We start from the raw sequence: 19,058 nt of genomic DNA on the forward strand, positions 1-19,058 counted from the left end.
GTCACATGCGTCAAGAAGCCACTGGCTTGTCTCCGACGTGTCTGAACTTCGATGCGCGAGAGGGTGGCTGGCCCGGGGATGTTCGGACCGAACTCATCCCCGCATGCGGAGAAGTGTGCGGAGCACTGGGGCTGTTTTCTCCACATCTGGGGCAGTCGGCCTCGAGAGTTCGGGCCGGCAGTTTCGCGCCCTCGGCCGAACGCCCCCTTGCTTGGTCTTCCGCGCCGTGCATCTCTTAATCTCTTAATAGCAGCTCTTGCTGTCTGGTTCCCCTAGTGGTGGTGGTGCATTAAGGAGTGCGAGCCGAACTTGCTAAGCCCCTGCGCATCCACTACTCGTCAAAAATGGTGCCACATCCTGTTCCAGTCCCTCCGGGTTGCCCCTTTACCTTGGCGCACATACCCTTTGGCATTTTTAGCACGGTGGACAATGTTCGTCTGCCTACCCCTTTAAAACCTGACTGGTCCTTATTAAGGACAATGCATGGCCTCTGAAACAAGTACTGACTCTGACAGGCCGAGAGACGGGTTGGCGCAGCCATAGGAGACTATGTGGTGGATATTTCTGTTCTCGAGCAGTCATCCTTCCTGGACGATATAGGCCTGCACCACCTTATAACGGACTTGCGCAACAGCCCCATCGGCCGCCACGACGACCTTGGTGGGATTGCCGCGTTGCCAGCACAGGCAAGGTCCCAATTGCGACATGGTCTACAGTCCTGGCTCGGCAATAGTGCATCACCACTATTCGCCGATGCCTCCCTGAACGAGCGTGCATTTGTGTCTCGAGCGGCTGCCACGATGCATCGTCCCTTCAACATTCCAAATTTTACCGATTTCATGTGCGCCGATGTGCATGTCGACAATGTGGGTGGAGATCAACAACCCCTGCTTATACCAATAGTATAGACTTTGGCGCGTAATGCTGACTCAGGACGCAGTGCAGCAGGCTTGCCGGAGCAGCGACACCACCGAGTCACTATGCCATGCCCTTGGGTTACAATGGCAGAGCCTCGTCAGTCGTGATAGACGGCGAGCCGGTCCACCGCCCACACGGGATGGTGCGAGATCCGCAAACCTCCTCGATATCGTTCCAGCAGAGCCAGAGGGTGGACTTTGAGTCCGAGATTGGTTTCTTCGTCTCGCAGCCGCTCCCCCGTGGCAGAACCATCAGCGCCGACGAGGCCAACGACTATATATTTGGCATCGTCTTGCTCAACGACTGGTCTGCCAGAGACGTCCAGTTCGCCGAGATGACACCCCTCGGTCCCTTCAACGGCAAGGCATTCGCCACAAGCATCTCGCCGTGGGTGACTACCCTCGACACCCTCCAAGGGTCTAAGTGTGCGTCTCCTGCAGTCGACCTTCGCAAGGGAGGGTCGACAGGCGCGGCGCACTTGAGGCACAGCGACGAAAAGTCCACGTGGGATCTGGAGTTTGAGGTATCGGTCTCCAGTAAGTGCAAATCGGTCTCGGGGAAAACCCACAAGGCAAGGGCACACAGCTGACAAAATTTATAGGACCGAAATCGACCAGCAAAGGACCCCTATTGACATCGTGGTCCAATCTCCGCGACCTCCGGTGGTCACCCGGCCAGATGCTGGCGCACCTCGCCTCGTCCGGCTGCGGGCTCAGCACGGGCGATCTCATCGGAACCGGCACAATCTCGTCTCCGGTCAGTCCACATCCCCTCTATCCTGACATACATGGTGCAGAAAAACCCGCGCGCACACATCTTTTCTGACAAAGGGACTTTCCAGAATGACTCGCCAGCTCTCCGGACGCTGGGGTGCCTGCTCGAGCTGACAGAGGGTGGCCGAGTCCCGGCGGGCAGCTCCGACGACGCAGAGCTCAGGTTTCTCGAGGATGGGGATGTGGTAGCCATGAGCGTCTGGGACTCGGCGCGGACTTTTGGGCTTGCGCCCTTGAGCTCGCCGCTGCTTGGCTCTCAGAGGGATGGGGAGTAACTAGCTGGCTGCATAGATTGTATGCGATGCATGACCCCAACGGTCAGATATAATCTGCAAGGCGAAAAAAGAAAACCTTGATGGGGCCATTCATGCATGCCATACACGTGCTTTTAATGTTGTTGCTTTTGCCTGACGGTACTAAAGTATCTGTCCCACTTATCGATCCACTTCTAGAGCAAATGTGTTATGCGTATTTATGGTGTCATTGATACCCTAATTAGTCTATCGAAATAAAGTATGATTAAGTACATAGTACTCAATTTTATTCCACTTCTGTCGGCTGGGGTGGGGTGTAGTGTCTCGGCTTTTGCAGGTTCTGCTGTAGTAATGAAAAGAACCGGCACAACCTTGCAGACAGCGCCCGAGGTATTTTTAGAAGAACATGGGATTTGACATACGATTTGGCAACTAACTATACCCTCCCTGTTAACCCACTATCAATCCCGTGGTTCCTCCGGGGCCAACTCAAAACCTTTCTAAACTATGCTAGGCTCTGCAAGTATCCACGTGATCCAAACCCCTCCCCCCGAGAACAACAACAACAACAACAACAACAACCTCTCTTCCATGCTGGTTCAAGACCAGCAAGAAGGGGGGGCGCGCCCGTGTGCCTGATCAGTAAGCATTCAGCCACTTGATGTCCCGCATAGCCCTGCGGATGCGGGGGTTGATAAAGTACAGGGGGATGGCCAGGAAGCCGAGGGCGAAGAGGACTCCGCCGTACAGGGTGTACGTCTGCCTGAACCCGATGGAGGCGATCCACCCGATGAACTGGCTGCTGTAGCCAAAGGAGACAGCGTTGCGGCCGCCGCAGGTCAGCACGATGGCCGGGCCCGACATGTGGGGCAGGAGCTCGCCGAGCCAGACGCCCGTGACGGCCGAGATGGCGCAGAAGCCAAAGTAGAAGAGGGCAAACGCGGCGTGGATGCCGACCCAGCTGTACTTCTGGGGCTCGGCGCCGACGGTGCCGTAGACGATGAAGCCGGCGAAGGCCGAGATGGTGGGAATGATGAAGTTGGGAAGCACGTGCTCGGGCTCGCGGACGCCGTGGTTGCGGCGCGTGAGCCAGCGGCTGGTCGGCTCGGCCAGCTCGCCAAAGGCGAGGCCCACGAGGGATCCGATGGCGGCGCCGACCTGGACGGTGCCCACCGTCGAGGGGGAGAAGTGCCACGGGTCCAGCTCGAGGCGCTCGGTGTAGGTGAGACTGAGCGCGACCAGACCACCAAAGACCATGCTGTTGAAGAGCAAAGCCCAGAAAGTGCCGGGGATCAGCAGGCAGGTGAAAATGTCCCTGAAGGCGCCAAAGAAGCTGGCGACTGGCGAGCGCTGGACAGTGAATGGTGCCAGCTGGCGCAGGTAGGACTTCTCTCCGGCCGGTGCCTCTGTCTCAGACTGGCTGTCGTCGGCGACCTCAAACCCTGCCTCGCGGGCAGCTTCGGGAGTGAGGAATGTCCGGTGCGTACCATACGAATCCGTCACGTGGGTCTTGCCGTCGAATTGGGCTGCTTTGCGGTGGAACAAGGTCTCGGGGACGAGGAAGACGACTGCCAGCAAAGAAAAAGCTGCGAATGCCGCCCAGTACCAGTAGCCGACGCGCCAGTTGCCGCCGGCGGCCTCGGTGATGAAGGGCACGGGAACGATGAACAGCGAGGAGCCGACAGCGGTCAGGGTCCAGTAAGCTACGAGCCGCGAGCTCCGCCTGTCGAGAAAGGTCATGTCCAGCACAATGATGGGCAGCTTGGACCAACAGTTAGCACACCTTGTAGCAATGTGCGTGCGGAACGGGGGAGAGCATACCAAGCAGTCAGCAACGCCAGCAGTCAGCCCCTGGAGGCAACGAGCTCCAAGGTGAGACATGAAGGAGTCTGAGAGAGCAGCCCAGATGATGCCGGCCAGAAGGAGGACATTGCAGAGGATGAAGGAGAAGCGGCGTCCGAGCGCCATGGAGAGCGGGACGAACAAGAAGTTGCCCAGGCCCATGCACAGCGAAGGGTAGCTGGCCAGCTCAATGATTTGAGAGGCGGGGAATTGCTGTAGTCGCGTGTGAGTTTGCTGCCAGACCAGTGAGTTTGTTGTGAAGGTGGCTTGGATGATACTTACGCCTCGCGATTGCGCCTTGTACAGCGGGATCAGCTTGCTGAAGAAGAGAGGCGTGACCTGGATGACGCCAAAGCTGGTGATGCCATAGACGCAGACTGCAACCAGAATGAGTCGCTGGCGCCACGGGCCAAAGTTGAGGGGGTCGTTGGGCGAGGAGGAGGGCACAGGCAGCCTGCGCGCATGGCCTTCCTCATCGTAAAGGAGGACGCCGCCCTCGTGGTCCTCGACGTGGTCTGGGGTGACCGTCTTGACCGCCGCCTTTGCTTCGGCGTTGTCGATCGCGGCCATGGTGGTGCTGCGGACTGGAGCAAGTCGAAGAGGAGGGTAGTGGTGTCTTGGATCAGAGGCCAGATAGATGGTTGGTGTCTGAGATGATGCTGGGGACATGTCCGTGTCCGGTGCTTTATATGGAGTGGATACCGCAGCGCAGGGTGCAGGTGGGTGGGTGTCCAGGTGTGCAAGTGCCGTCTGGGGACCCCGGATTGCAACCTGGGGTATGTCGCCCGCGGCTCACTTTCATTTCCCTAACTCAGTATTGTCCGCGGGACGGAGTCTGGAGAACCCAGGCCAGACACAGCCTCCAAATTGTCCAAGAGTCCAAGACCTGCCGCCGAGTGCACAGCCGTGATGGCAAAGATCACGTGGCTGTCTGATTGTTGTGCTTAAGGTTTCACGGGGCACTGCTGAGATTGCTCCCTGCTGGCAGGTGGGCTAGTCCGAGGCCTGTTCGGCCCGAACTGCGCGCTCCTTCCCCCCCGGTCCTCAGCACCTCTCCTCATTCAACATTGCGTGCGGGCCCCTTCGACCCTTCCCACATTCCTGGACTGGCCTCCTCCGAGTCCGGCACCACTCGCTCCGATGAACGTACGACAACTTGTGTCGTCAAAGGCTCCCGCGGCCAGGACCCACGCCGACTTCTGCCTTCCTCATCGGGCCGATCCACGTTGTCGACAACAATGGATCTGACCGACGACGCGCCAGCCGTGGCATGCGTGCGCTGCCGCAAGCAAAAGGTTCGTCTATCCAATGCGCAGACGTCGAAGCTCGAGTGCTGCTGCTCTGGCGGATCCGCTGCTGACTACATGACTAGCTCAGATGTAGCCGCGAGCGACCCGTGTGCCAGCGATGCCACCGCGCCGGCAAACAGTGCTCCTATCCCCATCCCCCGGACCGGAAGCGCCTCGCCTTGGAACGAGCTCTAGAGAAGTCATCGTCTGCTGCAGTTCAGCAGCCCTCTCCCATTCTGGAAGACTCAGGCTCGTGCAGTACGCCATATCCCCATCCTGAGCGGACACTGCCTGTGGCAGCTTCAGAACATGGACCGGCGTCCAGCGGAAGGCCAGAGCCAGAGCCAGAGTCGGCAAGGAGAGTGTCCCTTTGCGACGCGTCCCCGATCCATGTCTCGGCCGAGGTAGCGCTCTATCTGTTCGAGATCTACTTTGAACGGCACTACCAAGCCGACCTGCTGTTTCGAAAGAGGCAATTCATCACAAGCTACCAGGGCGGAGCCTCATGCCCCTACGTGGTGCTCGCCGTGTTGGCGTTTGCTTCAATGTACGTTTCGCTGGCCTTTATGGGACCTGGTGACTCCCTTTGCTTCTACCGTCCTCCTTCCACTCCTCGAACAAACGGCGCGCGTTGACTGGAAAATTGGCTCGCCTAGTTTCCTCCCCTCCACTCCTGGCGGCATGTCCCAAGGCAAGATCGACATTTTGGATCTATCTGTTGCCGACTGGAAGGCGATCAGTCAGCGGTGGGCAGAACAGGCCAGCGAGCAAGCACTGGGGAGGGCCGACAGGCCTTGTCTAGAGGTAGTGCAGGCCTGCCAAGTGCTGGCCATGTTCTGGTTCGCAAAGGGGGAGACGAAGCGGACGAATGTGCACACGGGTATGTACAGGGAACTCTTGCTTATACTGACCATGGTCGGATCATGTTGACGCCGCCTACAGCAATTGCCTACAGGGCGTCTCGGCTGCTCCATCTAGACGATGCCAACGAGACTGGATGGTCCGCCCACAAGGAGCTTGGGTTGGGGTGCTTTTGGGCTTGTTGGCTCACTAGATGCGCCAGCCAAGAGAACTCGCGGTTCCCCGGAGACTGCTGGGCAGAGGTGGCTGGACGTCCGCTGCCCGTCGACGCCGATGACGTGGCCACCAATTCGCACGCGTGCTATCTGGACCAGAAAGGCGCCATTATCTACCCGGACCGGGAGTCCAATGTTGGGTTCAGCTCCGTATTGATTCTTGTTCAGGGTCTCTGGTGAGTTGTTTTTGTGCAATATCCATCTTTGTTCGTCCTGACAACAAGAAACCAGGTGGGAAGTGCAGGATTTCGCGCGGTCGATCCACGGAAGCCGTGGAACTCCTTCCGACTGGGCCTTACAATATTGTATCCTCGACAAGAAGCTAGAAGGCCTCCCTATCCAATTGCCCGGGTGGGACTGGGGATCAGCCGGTCGCGGGACGACCAGTCCAACACCCGAGGAGCCCAGCCGTATGTTCTCTCTTGGATACCTGTTCGAGCTGTGCAGCCTCTACCTCCACTCGTCGGTCGTCCCTGTCTTTAGTTGTCTAGGGCAAACGCGTATCCTCAGCCAGCCGATGCTCCAGCTCGCCGCGGAGCGTGCCTGGGAGCACTCTCTGAAACTGACAGCCATGACGGAGCACTATCTGTCACGACAATCTCCCATCTCGAAATTGTGGCCGATGATCGGATACGGAGCTTACGTCTGCGCCGCCGTGCAGTTACGGCGTTGTCTAGCGCTTCGACTGCTCGACGAACAGCGTCTTGGACGTGCGAGAGTCCATCTCCAGTTTACTGGCGGACTCATGCGGTATTGGACTACTCTACGACCGCTGGTAGGCCGGCCCCATTCTGCGAACTGGCTTTCCATTTCTCTTTCTGTTTGCTGATACTGCGTCAAACACAGCATGAGGACATGGAGCGGCAATTCGCCCAGGCACAGGTGCTGTCTCGCACACAGCAAGCAGGCGCGCCCGCGAGCGTGCCGGCGCGAGCCGGGGACGGACAGTCCCCTTTCGACACGCGGGACCCTGCCTTCTCCACGGAGCTGACTAGCAGCATCCACGCCTACGTCGCGGACGAGGACGTTGTCGAAAACTCAGGGGTTGCTACGGAGCCACGAGGCGAGTACTCGGAAATGACCTCAAAGGAGCTGCCACAGAGAATTCCTGGTCACCCTGGTGCTGTGCGGCCTGATGGGGGTTACAGGACCACACCGGAGCGTGAAATGCTTGATTCCGCAGACCGGAGCCCTGGGGACCTCCCCTGGGGAGCACAGCCGCCGCCTACGCAAGTGTGGTGGAACCAGGATTCTGGGTCGCTGGGTGAAGCTTTTGGGAGCGGGTCGTTCTGGCCTGAAGACTTGGGATTCCTGATGGACATAGCCTGATCTACATCGCCTCTACCTAACTCCTCACATCTTTACCCCTTGCTTCCTCTCTTGTTCTCGTGACGACTGGTTCTCCGCCTCCCTCTCCTCTCCATGGCTTCAACGCCTTGGTCAGCCTATCCCTGACAAACGGCCTGACGGCATACAACAAGGTAGGTTGTCTCCTTGTCCTAGTAGTCAATTCCCTTGCTGGTGGCAGACTGTATAAATTTCTGTGTTTGCCTGACATTTTAGACTAAGTTGCCCTTTATTGTGTATCTGACATGGGTTATGACAACTACAATACCGCACCCGTACACACACATAAACACACACAGACAGAGAGAGAGACAGAGACACATAGAGAAGGGGTATCTCACTCCGTTCATGGCCCACGCAGGCCGGGACCCCTTGTGCCCCTTCGTGCTCAATCTCCTCGAGTACTTGCTGTCACGGCGAGGCTCGTGTCGCTCGCGCGGCCTTGTCGCTGTCCCGGGATCAGAATAGAAGTCTTCGAAGCAGCGACTCGATTCCTGGGCAGGAGGAGCGGCAGGCTCTGTCTTTCTCTCTTTGCCATCGCCTTCCAGGGGGAAAAGATGTCGCCGGTGCCCACGGCCAGGGACGGCAGGGGGGAGGGGCGCTCCAGTGACAGAAGCGTCGATACGACTATGAGGCACGTCGCGGACCTGCGACTGGCGGGCAGACGGCCGCTGCATTGTCGCCGCGTTAAGAAAACACCTGATTGGGGCCTTGCAGTTGAGCTTCGATGCCATACACTGCGCTTCCGTTGGCCCGTTGTTCTTGACGTAGGTTGTGCACTGCTTGAATGCGACAGTAGTGGACTCACGGCATCGCTTGTGGCGCGGACGAACCGACGATAAGTCCTGAGGATGGCAACCAGAGGTTACCCGTGTTGCGAAGTGTCAAAGAAATGCTATTTGCCAAAGTGTAATGTAGGTCCTCAAGATCATGCTATGCTTTGCTTGGAATCCATGCGAATGGTCTGCGAATGGACACTGCTACCAGAACAGAGATATAATAAAGACTGAGTAGGATCGATTAAGCTATGCCGAGTCTGCAGGGTACCAACATCTCGGATAGGGCCATGACGTGAAAGATGTGTCGAATGGCGGGAACACACGATATTCGAAAAAACCGTCTCTGGGTGCTGCTCGACTCTTGGATACAACCTGGCGGTGGTGTCTCGGATCTATGAAATGGAGTTGTGCTGCCAGACGGGGAGCTCTATCTCAGGGCTCTCGAGGTACTTGAAGAAGGATGGTGCAGGCCAAGATCGGGCTTGATGATGCGATGAGTGCCCATTAATGGAGGGCTGCCCTGTAGTTGATCATCTCGGGAACTATCTGCCGATGTACAACACACGCCGCCGCGAGGTAGCCAAGTGACCGAGCTCTGCCAGCGTGCGGGGAGACGGTCTTCGCTGGTGGCTTAAAAGACCCAGTCTGCCGCGGGATGTGCATTCTCGAGAGCAAATCGTGCGAGGTGATGCGACGTCGCACTAGCTGGAGCTGTCCGTCGGATGAGCGGACTCGGGTGGGTCGCTCGCAGCCTCAGGGCCCGTGGTGTCTACACGGAGGGAGAACACTGGGTTGCCCTCCCGTTGCGGGGCCGGATTCGGGGAAAACACAGGCTGTCGAAAGGTGTCGTACACGGAGGAATGAGACTGGCGGATTCTATTTCTCCTCGTCGGAGTGGGAAGTAAGCAGCGGGCCCGGATGGGCATCTTTGAGACTCAAGTACACCCTGTAAAGCTCACAGATCATGAAAACAACAATCACACTAAAAGCGATGAGTGTACCTCGACAGTTTCGTGTCTTTGAGGTTTGAAATTCTTTTTTTCCATTCGCTGTGGGTCATCTTTTCTACCCTTTAGCACTGACTGACACACTACATTCGCAGGTCTATGCGACGGTGGCCTTCTCCTTGGGGAGAGGGGTGAAGCGGAGATAGGGCTTGACGATGCGGAACTCGGGGAAGAGCCCCTTGGCTTGATCGTTGCTGACGGCGGGGTGGACGATGACGTCGTCGCCGGGAACCCAGTTGATCGGGGTGGTGATCTTGTGCTTGTCGCCGGTCTGGAGGGAGTCGACGACGCGGAGGACCTCGGCGGTGTTGCGGCATGGTTGCTAAAGAAAGTTTGTGAGTGCAACGGTCATAGTTGTGACCCAAGGGGATGGGACAACGCTCCTTGGCCGTCATCGAATTGTATTTCCAGGCACGCCGACCGCTTCTGGAAGCGTTTCTGTTGGAGCTGGAGACAACACAGCGTCAGTGTCGGGTGCAGCCGTGATGCCAGAGTGAGACCATTCTTAGCGGCGGCACCGCAGCTGACGGGGCCGATCAACACTGATCTGCTCTGGGATACCCCTGCATGCCTGTCGGAACTCGGAACTGAACCCTGGGGGTGATCTTTGAGGTCTGCGTGAGTCCAGGGATTTGGCCAAGACGGCATCGCCGTCGGAGGCTTGCTGCATTTGAGCCCTGAACGTCGCGGAAGCATCGTCGGCCGTTGCCAGAGGCTTGAGGCCTTGAAGGGGTTTGGTGATGGGATGTGGTGGGAGAGTGCGATGGCTGCTGTACTCTACGATCGTGGAGTTGTAAACAGTTTCTGCAAATCGAAATAGTCTTGGCAGGGACGAACGAGAGAGGAATGGGGGTGTTTAAGGTTCGTCGCCATTCCGAAACGCCAGATTCCCTCTCCAAACTGGTGCTAGAACCCGCATAGCCACGAGACTCGTACTCGTCGAGTCGCTGAGCCAATGCTCCAGGTGACTTCCATGAGTGGAGATCTTCGTCAGTCCCTAGGCATTTCGACGGATGCTTCTCCTCGGTATGGCCAAGCCGTTGCTTGACCGGCCCTGCGTCTGTGGCGGGGCGGTAGAGATGCTATGCATGACCACACGAGGGCTCACCCAAAACGCCCCATAGCGAGACTAGAGCCTGAACGGCACAGCGTGCATCGCGCAAGATATCAAGAGGCGCCGGGTAATGCGCCTGTCAAGCCGGCACCCGGCTGGCACGTCCACCGGCTAAGCACATAGTACAGACCCCAGCTCGGGGAGTCGGAAGTGGCTGCATGACACCACTATGGCCCCAGTCTGCGTGGACAGCCTGGGGTTCATTCTCGATCGGCAAGGATCAGAGCCGAGAGCGTAGATTAAAGCGCGGGGGGTAATATTGACACTTTATGTTCTCGAACAAGTACTGAAAAAGTAGCAGGTTCCAGACTCCTGGGGAGAAAGCGTCCATGCCACTAGAGTGAGACAGGACCACGTGCAGCACGCAACGGGAGAGGGGTTCGCCCCTGCTAATCACTGCAGAGAAATGCAATGCAATGCGCTATATCACTATGGCAGTACGGATTAGTGGTCGCATAATCAATCCGAGGAGCTGGCTAGGCCACAAAATGGAGTTTGAGCTTGCACTGGCCGAAGCATAATCGGCTCCCACACTCTTCACGCGGTGCTCCATCCGGCTGGACCGCGAGACCGAAGATGTTAGTGTTACTTTTACCGTCTGGGAAACAGCAAATGACCGGCTGTACACGGGGTCCTCTGGCGGAGTAGTCAAGGTCTGGAATATCAGACACCGGCGCGGCAAAGCCAAGCTCATCAAAGATCTCATTGAGTTGCAAGGGCCGATTACGTCCGGTGCATTTTCGGGGGTCTCAGCAGGCTTGCAATTGGAGATGCGACTGGAAAGGTCTGCATCATAACCCTTGAAGAAGATGACGATAATACGGCAGGTCTGCCGAACCTCAGGCTTGATGTCGGTGGTATGAAGAGGTCCATCAGACGGCCACGCGCAATCATACCTCACCTTGAAGTTCCAGCCCCGGTCGATCCCATGGTACAGCCCCCCGAGCCGGAGGACGGGCCCAGCATCGGAGCCAAATGGCTTCACGGCGGTGAACTTGTCAGCAGGCCTGGCCTTGGAGTATTCCAGGGTCCAACTATGCGAACATTGGTCTCTATCGGAAGGACCTGCACCTAGATCAAGATCCCACTGGTCCGTTGCTAGCGTAGGATCAAGTAAACTAGCAGGTTAACAGGAAACCGCTTCTAAGCCGCGTTCGGCGCCAGCTGCCTGTACCTACGCCTAGCACTAATAGGCAGGACTTTACCGCTAGCAACACGAGTCGAGTCTATAAGGAACTCGCACGTCTTCACCTAGGCGCAACCACGGAAGCACAGCTCAAAGCTGAGCGAGCCGAGTACGACCCTAGCAGGGTGGACTACGTATTTCCGTACGAAGACGAAGGCTGGGCCTTCTCCTATGACAGCTCAGAAGATGAGGTCTACCACGGAGCGTACCAAGGAGCTCTCGACACGAGCGAGAGCGAAGAAGATAGCAGCGACGACGATAATAACGATAAGGACAACGAGTCTCCCCTCCGTGTCCTCTACTATCCTCACCCGCCCCAGCCATCCTGCAGACTCCTCCCTCTCCATAGACTCGACCTCCAGCTCCCGCTAAGGATTACATATCCCCTAGGAAGAATTACCTGCTGCTTTGGCTTGTGAACCGAGAGGCTTAGGTGCTTACGGCTCCTGTACTAACACGAAGTCTGTTAAGGCCAAGGTGGAGAGAGAAAGGCACTCTCGATTCTCAGAATATAGTAACAGGTTACGTTCCAAGAGAGAAACACAACGTGGCAGGTACAGAGCTAGCCACCACCCGTCTCTCGTATCTAGTAGTCCACCCCTCTATATCTCTATACGGTCCGTTATGTTATCCTCGACAATGGTCGCGCCGGGAGGAGCAGGTCTATAACCAAGGCGGCTCCGGAGGACCGACATAAAGCATCGCTGTATGCTAGTACGCATCTGCTGGACGGGGTACGTAGGCAAATGAAGGTCGAAGCCAGCTGCCTGCGGGAGCTTGTGTGCGCCTCTATTTTCGTGAAGGAGAGAGTGGGCATCCTGGTAGGACGCACCTACGTCGTAAGCAGCAGGACACCAGCTTATCGCAAAGGCGTAGAGCCATGAACGCGGCATGCGGGTATGCTCCCTCGGTACTGCTCGATCTTGTTCGCTAATACGATCCCGGACGGAAACCATAGCGGAATCGAACTCAAGCGCAGCTGCATCAGGGAGGCTGCCGAGAAGGTAGAACCAGTCCGCCGACGCGATAGTGTGCATTTCTGCTCGGAAGTCATGGATAAGCCGGTCGAGAACATCGACGTTGATCCGGCCGCCGCTGCTGAGGTTCTGAATATGCGCAAGTCTGACATGTGGCGCGAGTTCGTGGATACGGCTGAGGGCACCCCGAGTATTTATATTGAGGCCGAGTCCAGGCTGTTGTCCAGGCTGGGCAGCCTGGTCGAGTTCGGGGAAGAGTCGATAGCTGTAGATATAGAATGACCGGTCAGTATGTAGATAGATAGGAAACCGGATTCCCATAGGTCTTACATATTACCAGCAATCCAGAAGATTACGACGATATCTTGGAAGGAGAGGTTAATCTGGACATCTACCGTAGCTGCACTGTGGACTACCCAGCGGACATCGGGAGGGCCTCCATCCATACGGTCACGAGTCTGCCGTTGGTCAAAGGACACGGGGATAGGTCCGATCAACGGATACCGGCCGTTGTCGATAGGGGAGCCTGCAAAGGCAGCCGCGGGCTGATGAGGTCGAGACATAGCGACAGGTCTGCGTCTGAGGTAGTCGAGACAGATAGGAGAGTTGGCCGGAAGGCTGGGAGATGTCCTGATGGTCGTGGAGGGTAGGAGTGGAAGAAAGACTTGTACGGAGAACCGAGAAGGAAAAGGCAGTAGAGAGGGGAGGGAGCGTGTCTATATTTACTCTTCCGGCACCGCGACCTCACTACGAGTCGATGAATAGCCGTGTCTCGCTGCGACTCAATAGTGAGTCGCAACGACTTAATAATAGCTAGATGTGACGATGAATAGCCGCGATAACAAATCGCCACGACTCATTGTTTGGTCCCAGTAACTTAACAATCAATAGCCGCGACAATAAATAGCTACGACTCAGCGGGTTATCGCAGTGACTCAATGAGCAATGGCCGCGATGATGAATAGCCGTTACCGGGAACAATGCCTACCTATTCACATATGACTCGGCTGTCCGCCGTCCGCCGTCCATATGAAGGTAGACGGCCGACGGCCAATTTACAGCCCACCCCCTCAACCAACCCTACCACGATAGTTATGTCTGGTCCCGCACCTCTCATCATTGCCCGACGCACCTTCACTTCCCAGTGGGCCTCGCCGTCGAACGATAGGCGAGGGACTCGTCCTTGTCTCCTTCCCCACCGGCAGCAACCTCCTCGATCCACAGGCCAGCGGACCGGATCGAGTCTCGCTCCGTACGACAATTCTCTCCAGCTATAGCTCGTTCGTCTTCAGTTTCGCAACCCCGGCTGAGCTTCGGGTCTTCTTCACTGCTGTACGCTCCGCCTTCTCTGGTAGCGGAGTCCCATGCCCGCCTCTCTCCCTCCACCTCGCATTCGGCGACTATGTCGGTCAGCTCGACATTATATTCGAAGGCACCGACGATCGAGGTCCTGACGAGACGATACAGCGCTGACGACCTTATGGAGGAGTGGGTTTCGACAGTCACCGGCTCGGATCTCTCCGTGGCTCGCGTCTACCTTGCCTTCTCGTGGGGATGGTGTTTCTACTACGGAATGGAAAATCAGACAGGACCGCTCCTCGACTCGGTCGCGCATATCCGCGTCTCCTTCGAGGCACCCGAGTCGAGCAACGACGAGACCGATATCCTACGAGCAGTTGCGGATTTCGGCGGCTTCTGGGATATTCTCAGCCCGTCTCGGCGCTCGTAGTGTAGCCGTGCAGGGTGGCAGGGTACTTAAGATTCCTTATGGTTTGCGGCTGCGCTTCTTGTACATAGACATCATCATGTATCACGAGACGATGGCACGCAGGTCGTAAGCGCGAGGGTTGTATCTTCACCGATCCTATTGATTTTCTCCCCAGTTTTCGGTCCCTGTATGGGATTGCAGTGATCACTCTATTCCTCACAATTGCACCTCTCCAACTCCGTCGTTGGTGGTGCTGCCCCCTCCTTAAAACCGCACCTACCCGGTTAGGACACCTGCAATGCCTTTATTGCAGACCACTGCACAGTCTCCGGGATTGTCTCGAAATCTCCCTGATTGTGCAGTCGGTGCTGTCCGAGTCGTCATCGTCCAAGAGATTGATTATCCTAGACTCCCGAGTCCGCTCGAGCGCAGGGTCGATCTACTGCTTATACTGCGTAGAAGTCTGCTGCGCAGTCGTCTTCGTTGACGAGGCGTTTTGCTGTTGTGTCTGTGCGGGAGCTGGACTTAGGAGCGCGCTCAGCGGCTGTGTTGATTACGATAGTGCGCTGCTTGTGGATTTGTTATCTCCGTTGCAATCCGCATCTGCGTGGTCCTCGTGCTATAGTTCGTATTACACGTCCTGGAGATATCCAGTTTTGCCTCGCTCGCGATAGATCTATGCAGCTCCGACGTTCGACTAGATGACAAAGGCGATACCTGTAAGAGTTTGTAGGGCCAGAAGATACAATATGCATAATCGGCAAGGGACTGAGTTCAGAGAAATGGTCGTCATACGTTTCGCCCCTAGATCTGTATTGTAGAGTAGCTTATCTTCTTGCTAATAGTTATATCAGTTCCGGGTCGGATAGACTCCGCGAGTTTCATCACGCAGGCAGTGGCCAGTTGGACGAGTAGAGATTACGAAGCTCGCGGGCTCGCATAGATATTATAGTAGGTCAATGTATGTCTGATTTAGATACGAGTCTCGCGTGACTTGTTCAAGTTATTATTAGACGCCCAAGGTAAACTGATCATGGATGATGACCTGATTGATCACGGCTGGTTGGTGTCATGTCAGTGGGACTTGTGTGTGTGTAGAGCGTTGTTGACTTGGTTGGCTGGCACGTCACACTCTGCCACTCTGCCACTCTGCTACCTCTGGACCGCCCGATCGTGAAGATTCGCAATACCCAATGAAATGCTTTGCAAGATCGGCGACCCAGACAGATGGCGGTAGGGAAAGCAGTTTCGAACGATCGCTTCGTCGACCTGGGCTCGAAGGCCGTTGTGAGCGGTACTTCTTCCTCACTCCGTGGCTCGTAAGTAAGCAGGTCGCCGGCGAGCGGCGAGTGCACAGCCATTGCCGCAATGCAAGTCACCAGAACATCCCGATTATCAACCTCTGCACCTCTACACCTCTGCACCTCTAAGTCCGCCCTCCGCCTCGCGACCAGGGCGCATCACGACCAGGGGTCGCGACGCGACGCGTTCAAACACCCCACCATACAATCTGCCATATAAACCTGTTTCCTCGCGTCTCTCTGAGACATAATTACGACCATTACAAACCCCAAAAATGAGGCTATCGTCATGGTGCCAAAAGACTACCAATTGCGCGCCCGCCGCGCACTGGACGACATCGAGGCTGGCGTACCTATTGCGACAGCTGCCAAACTACACGAAGTCGACAGATCCTACCTACGTCGTCGCCTCAAGGCCGTTCCAACCTTCAAGCCAAAATACCAAGTCCGACAAGCCCTCTCCGTCACCCAGGAAGACTATATGGTCTCCTGGGCCCTCGACCAAGCCAAGCTGGGCTATGCAGCACCATTGAAGCAATTCAAGCACTTCGCGATGCGGCTGCTGTCGATCGACGACCCCGCCGCACATCTTGGGCAGCACTGGTACCGTCGTTTCATCCACCGAAACCCAACCTTGACAACCTCGAGATCACGACTTATCGAATACAAACGGTACAACGGTGCCTGCAAGGCCAACATTGATATCTTCTTCGACCGGTTGACGTCATTGCAGCGCAGAAAGGTGCAGCCCGAGAATATCTGGAACGTGGACGAGTGCGGAGTGGCAGAAGGCCTAGGTCACAATGGCTTCGTGGTCAGTGATGCTCTGCGCAAGTTCACGTTGAAAAAGGACGACGCCAGGAGGACCTGGATCACGATAATCGAGGCCATTTCTGCCGGCGGTCGTTCCATCCCTCCATTGGTTATCTTCAAGGGCCAGTCCGTTCAACAGCAATGGTTTCCTGATGTCAAAATCGATCGATGGAAGCATTGGTGTTTTGAGACTTCACCAAACGGGTGGACCAGCAATGATATTGCGCTGAAATGGCTCAAGGAGTTGTTCATCCCCAACACGGTTCCTGCTATTCCTGGTCAGTGGCGATGCCTTCTCCTAGACGGCCATAAGTCGCACGCAACAGAGGAATTCATAGCGGAATGCTTCATCAACAAGATCTGGCTGATTTACCTCCCGGCTCATACCTCACATGTTCTTCAGCCACTTAACGTAGGCGTGTTCTCGGCGGTGAAGTCGGCCTACCGTATAGCGGTTACAGAGGTTGCTTACGACACCATGAACGAGACCCCAGGCAAGCGGGAGTTTCTTAAGGCATATGAAACTACGCGTAAAAGCAAGATGAACAAGGAGAACATAATAGCCGGCTTCAGAGGCACGGGGGTGTGGCCACACAATAGGTCAAAAGCGTTGAGCTCCCGATTCGTGATGTTGACCCCCGAGGAGTCCCAGTCGACATCTCAAGATGGCCCAAATCAGGCCTAAATGACGTCTACAGAGCCGGACTTTTTAACGCCCTTATGCGCAATTAACGTCAAAACGCCAAAAACAGGTCGCGATATATATGCATTGTATCAGATACTGATAAAATGCGATTCTGCGCTAACGACAGCGACGTGCAGGAAGCTGTTCCAGAAGGTAGCGAAGGCAATCGAGACTTCGAACCTCCGATACACCACTGCAGAACACCAAAAAGACCGCCTACAAGCTGCATTGGAGGCTTCAAAGCCTAACAAACGTCGCAAAGTCGACCCGGATCCCAACAAAGACTTCGTTACCGTTATAAACGTCGAACGCGCGAAGAGACAGGTGCGGCGGGAGATAGGGTCGGACATCAGCACAGATAACAACACCGACAGTAGCGACGACGAGGTGGAGCTAATTGAAAGTGATAGTGATAAGGAGAGTTACATAGAGGTGCAGGTCAATTAATTTAAAGCCTTTTTATTGGGTGGCTGACGAGCTATTGCAGAGTGACGGCGAGGTTGACGATGCCTTCATGCGCAGGTGGGGGTGGTCGCGAGGGGGTCTGGTCACGAGGCGGAGGGTGAACTTATGTCGGCAACCGGACGGGCACGCTGAGCCTCGTCAACATGAGCATTTCCATTCTCTTCGCCGGCCGTAACAATCTCTTGATCGCCCTCACCGGATGGAGCCAGACGACGTTCCTGACGCTCCATCGGTGGACCGCACGGGTGGCAACCGTGCAGGCCGTCGTGCACTCCATCGCTTATACGCTGGCTTACTTTGAGCCCGGATATGAGGGCGCGTCAGCGTATGCTGCCAAAGCAGCAGAGCCATTCTACGTACGTGGAAACCTCCATCCCAAATCCCCCAGGACCCCCAACAACCACTGCCGTACTGACGCCCTCCCCTTCCTCAGTGGTGGGGCATCATCGCAACCATCGCCCTCAGCCTGGCCGTCGCCTTCGCCGTCCTCCCGCTCCGCGTCTGTGTCTACGAGTCCTTTCTGATCCTGCACATCGCCCTCGTCATCCTCGCCCTCGTCGGGTGCTGGTACCACCTCGTCCCGCACTTTGGGTTCGAGTACGGCTACCAGGTCTGGCTGTACATCTGCTTCGCCTTCTGGTCCGCCGACCGCCTGGCCCGCATCCTGCGCATCGCGTATTACAACCGCCCCGGGGGGTCTAGGGCCCTCGTGCAGGCCGTCCCCGGCTGCGACGCCATCATGCAGGTCACCGTCTTTCCGCGCGTGGCGTGGGGGTTCGGGCCTGCACAGCACAGCTTCCTGTACCTCCCGCGGCTGGGCTGGTTCAAGTTCTGGGAGAGCCACCCGTTCAGCGTCGCCGGGTGAGCAACGCCGTCGACAGCCCCGAGTGCGGGAATTCCTGCACTACCTCCCGCGGTCAAAAACGGGGATGAGACAACCGAAAAAGAGGCGGCCCTAGTAACTGACGCGGCCCCGGTCAACACCGGGGCGAGACAAACATCCATCCGCTTCCTGATCCGCGCCCACAGCGGCATCACCTCTGCTCTCCAACGCCGGCTGCAATCTTCCCCTTCGGGAACACTGGAACTATCAGTGTACACCGAGGGCCCCTACGCGGGCCACCGGGCCACCCTGAACCCGCTCTTCACCGCCGACACGGTGCTGTGCATCGCGGGGTTTATCGGGATCACCCACGTCCTCGGGGTCGTGCAGGCGTACCAGTCCCAGGTGGCGGGCGGGGGAAAGGCCGGAGAGGAAGATGACAAAACAGCGAGCCGCAGCGCCATGCGGGCGAAGAGGTTCGTTCTCGCGTGGTCTGCGCGGGAGTGGGCGCTCCTCGAGCACGTCCAGAGGGAGTTTCTTAACCAAGCCGCGGGTGACGGCGTCGAGTGTCTGTTTTAGTGTACGGATCCCACGCAAGTTGACAATGTTATTGCCGGAGCGGGTGATGATGGCACTGCCTCTCCCGCGGAAGATGCACCGGGGAAGCTCAACTCGGGACGGATGGATATTACGTCTGTGCT

The 19,058-nt window shown here is 56.7% G+C and overlaps 6 protein-coding genes across 6 annotated transcripts; 4 read left to right on the forward strand and 2 right to left on the reverse strand.

Moving 5' to 3' along the window:
• Window positions 1-344: 344 nt before the first annotated feature.
• On the forward strand, window positions 345-1,966 carry B0I36DRAFT_364414 (putative 2-hydroxyhepta-2,4-diene-1,7-dioate isomerase; the record flags this gene model as incomplete). Its single annotated transcript, XM_046158958.1, has 5 exons — window positions 345-431; window positions 516-866; window positions 941-1,454; window positions 1,520-1,674; window positions 1,760-1,966. The coding sequence occupies 5 exons, from the start codon at window positions 345-347 to the stop codon at window positions 1,964-1,966; spliced, it is 1,314 nt and encodes a 437-aa protein (XP_046009970.1).
• A 618-nt stretch (window positions 1,967-2,584) lies between these two features.
• Window positions 2,585-4,418, reverse strand: B0I36DRAFT_423284 (major facilitator superfamily domain-containing protein; the record flags this gene model as incomplete). The annotated part of the gene is made up of 3 exons (XM_046162249.1): window positions 4,070-4,418; window positions 3,767-4,000; window positions 2,585-3,706 (listed from the first exon to the last, which is right to left on the reverse strand). Exons 1-3 carry the CDS (start codon window positions 4,355-4,357, stop codon window positions 2,585-2,587), a joined length of 1,644 nt encoding a protein of 547 aa, XP_046009971.1. The 5' UTR covers window positions 4,358-4,418.
• Window positions 4,419-5,550: 1,132 nt separating this feature from the next.
• Window positions 5,551-7,547, forward strand: B0I36DRAFT_135971 (uncharacterized protein). Its single transcript, XM_046148285.1, has 4 exons — window positions 5,551-5,956; window positions 6,019-6,328; window positions 6,384-6,927; window positions 6,999-7,547. The coding sequence occupies exons 1-4, from the start codon at window positions 5,758-5,760 to the stop codon at window positions 7,479-7,481; spliced, it is 1,536 nt and encodes a 511-aa protein (XP_046009972.1). The 5' UTR covers window positions 5,551-5,757; the 3' UTR covers window positions 7,482-7,547.
• Window positions 7,548-9,382: 1,835 nt separating this feature from the next.
• On the reverse strand, window positions 9,383-13,125 carry B0I36DRAFT_350744 (uncharacterized protein; the record flags this gene model as incomplete). The annotated part of the gene is made up of 6 exons (XM_046156941.1): window positions 9,383-9,607; window positions 9,827-10,062; window positions 10,199-10,367; window positions 10,995-11,497; window positions 12,202-12,827; window positions 12,893-13,125. The coding sequence occupies 6 exons, from the start codon at window positions 13,123-13,125 to the stop codon at window positions 9,383-9,385; spliced, it is 1,992 nt and encodes a 663-aa protein (XP_046009973.1).
• Window positions 13,126-13,964: 839 nt separating this feature from the next.
• On the forward strand, window positions 13,965-14,291 carry B0I36DRAFT_364418 (uncharacterized protein; the record flags this gene model as incomplete). The annotated part of the gene is made up of 1 exon (XM_046158959.1): window positions 13,965-14,291. One exon carries the CDS (start codon window positions 13,965-13,967, stop codon window positions 14,289-14,291), a length of 327 nt encoding a protein of 108 aa, XP_046009974.1.
• Window positions 14,292-17,677: 3,386 nt separating this feature from the next.
• B0I36DRAFT_364420 (ferric reductase like transmembrane component-domain-containing protein) lies at window positions 17,678-18,936 on the forward strand (the record flags this gene model as incomplete). The annotated part of the gene is made up of 3 exons (XM_046158960.1): window positions 17,678-17,890; window positions 17,968-18,395; window positions 18,564-18,936. The coding sequence occupies 3 exons, from the start codon at window positions 17,678-17,680 to the stop codon at window positions 18,934-18,936; spliced, it is 1,014 nt and encodes a 337-aa protein (XP_046009975.1).
• Window positions 18,937-19,058: the final 122 nt, after the last annotated feature.

This window comes from Microdochium trichocladiopsis (genome assembly GCF_020744255.1).
Source record: "Microdochium trichocladiopsis strain MPI-CAGE-CH-0230 chromosome Unknown B0I36scaffold_7, whole genome shotgun sequence".
NCBI lineage: Eukaryota > Fungi > Ascomycota > Sordariomycetes > Xylariales > Microdochiaceae > Microdochium > Microdochium trichocladiopsis.

What these genes read in the sequence shown, in the direction of transcription:
- B0I36DRAFT_135971 (XM_046148285.1), top strand. Translation starts at nt 5,758, where the DNA reads ATGTCCCAAGGCAAGATCGACATTTTGGATCTATCTGTTGCCGACTGG. An exon ending in ATTCTTGTTCAGGGTCTCTG is followed by an intron (nt 6,329 to 6,383) that starts GTGAGTTGTTTT and finishes ACAAGAAACCAG; the next exon opens with GTGGGAAGTGCAGGATTTCG. An exon ending in GGACTACTCTACGACCGCTG is followed by an intron (nt 6,928 to 6,998) that starts GTAGGCCGGCCC and finishes CGTCAAACACAG; the next exon opens with CATGAGGACATGGAGCGGCA.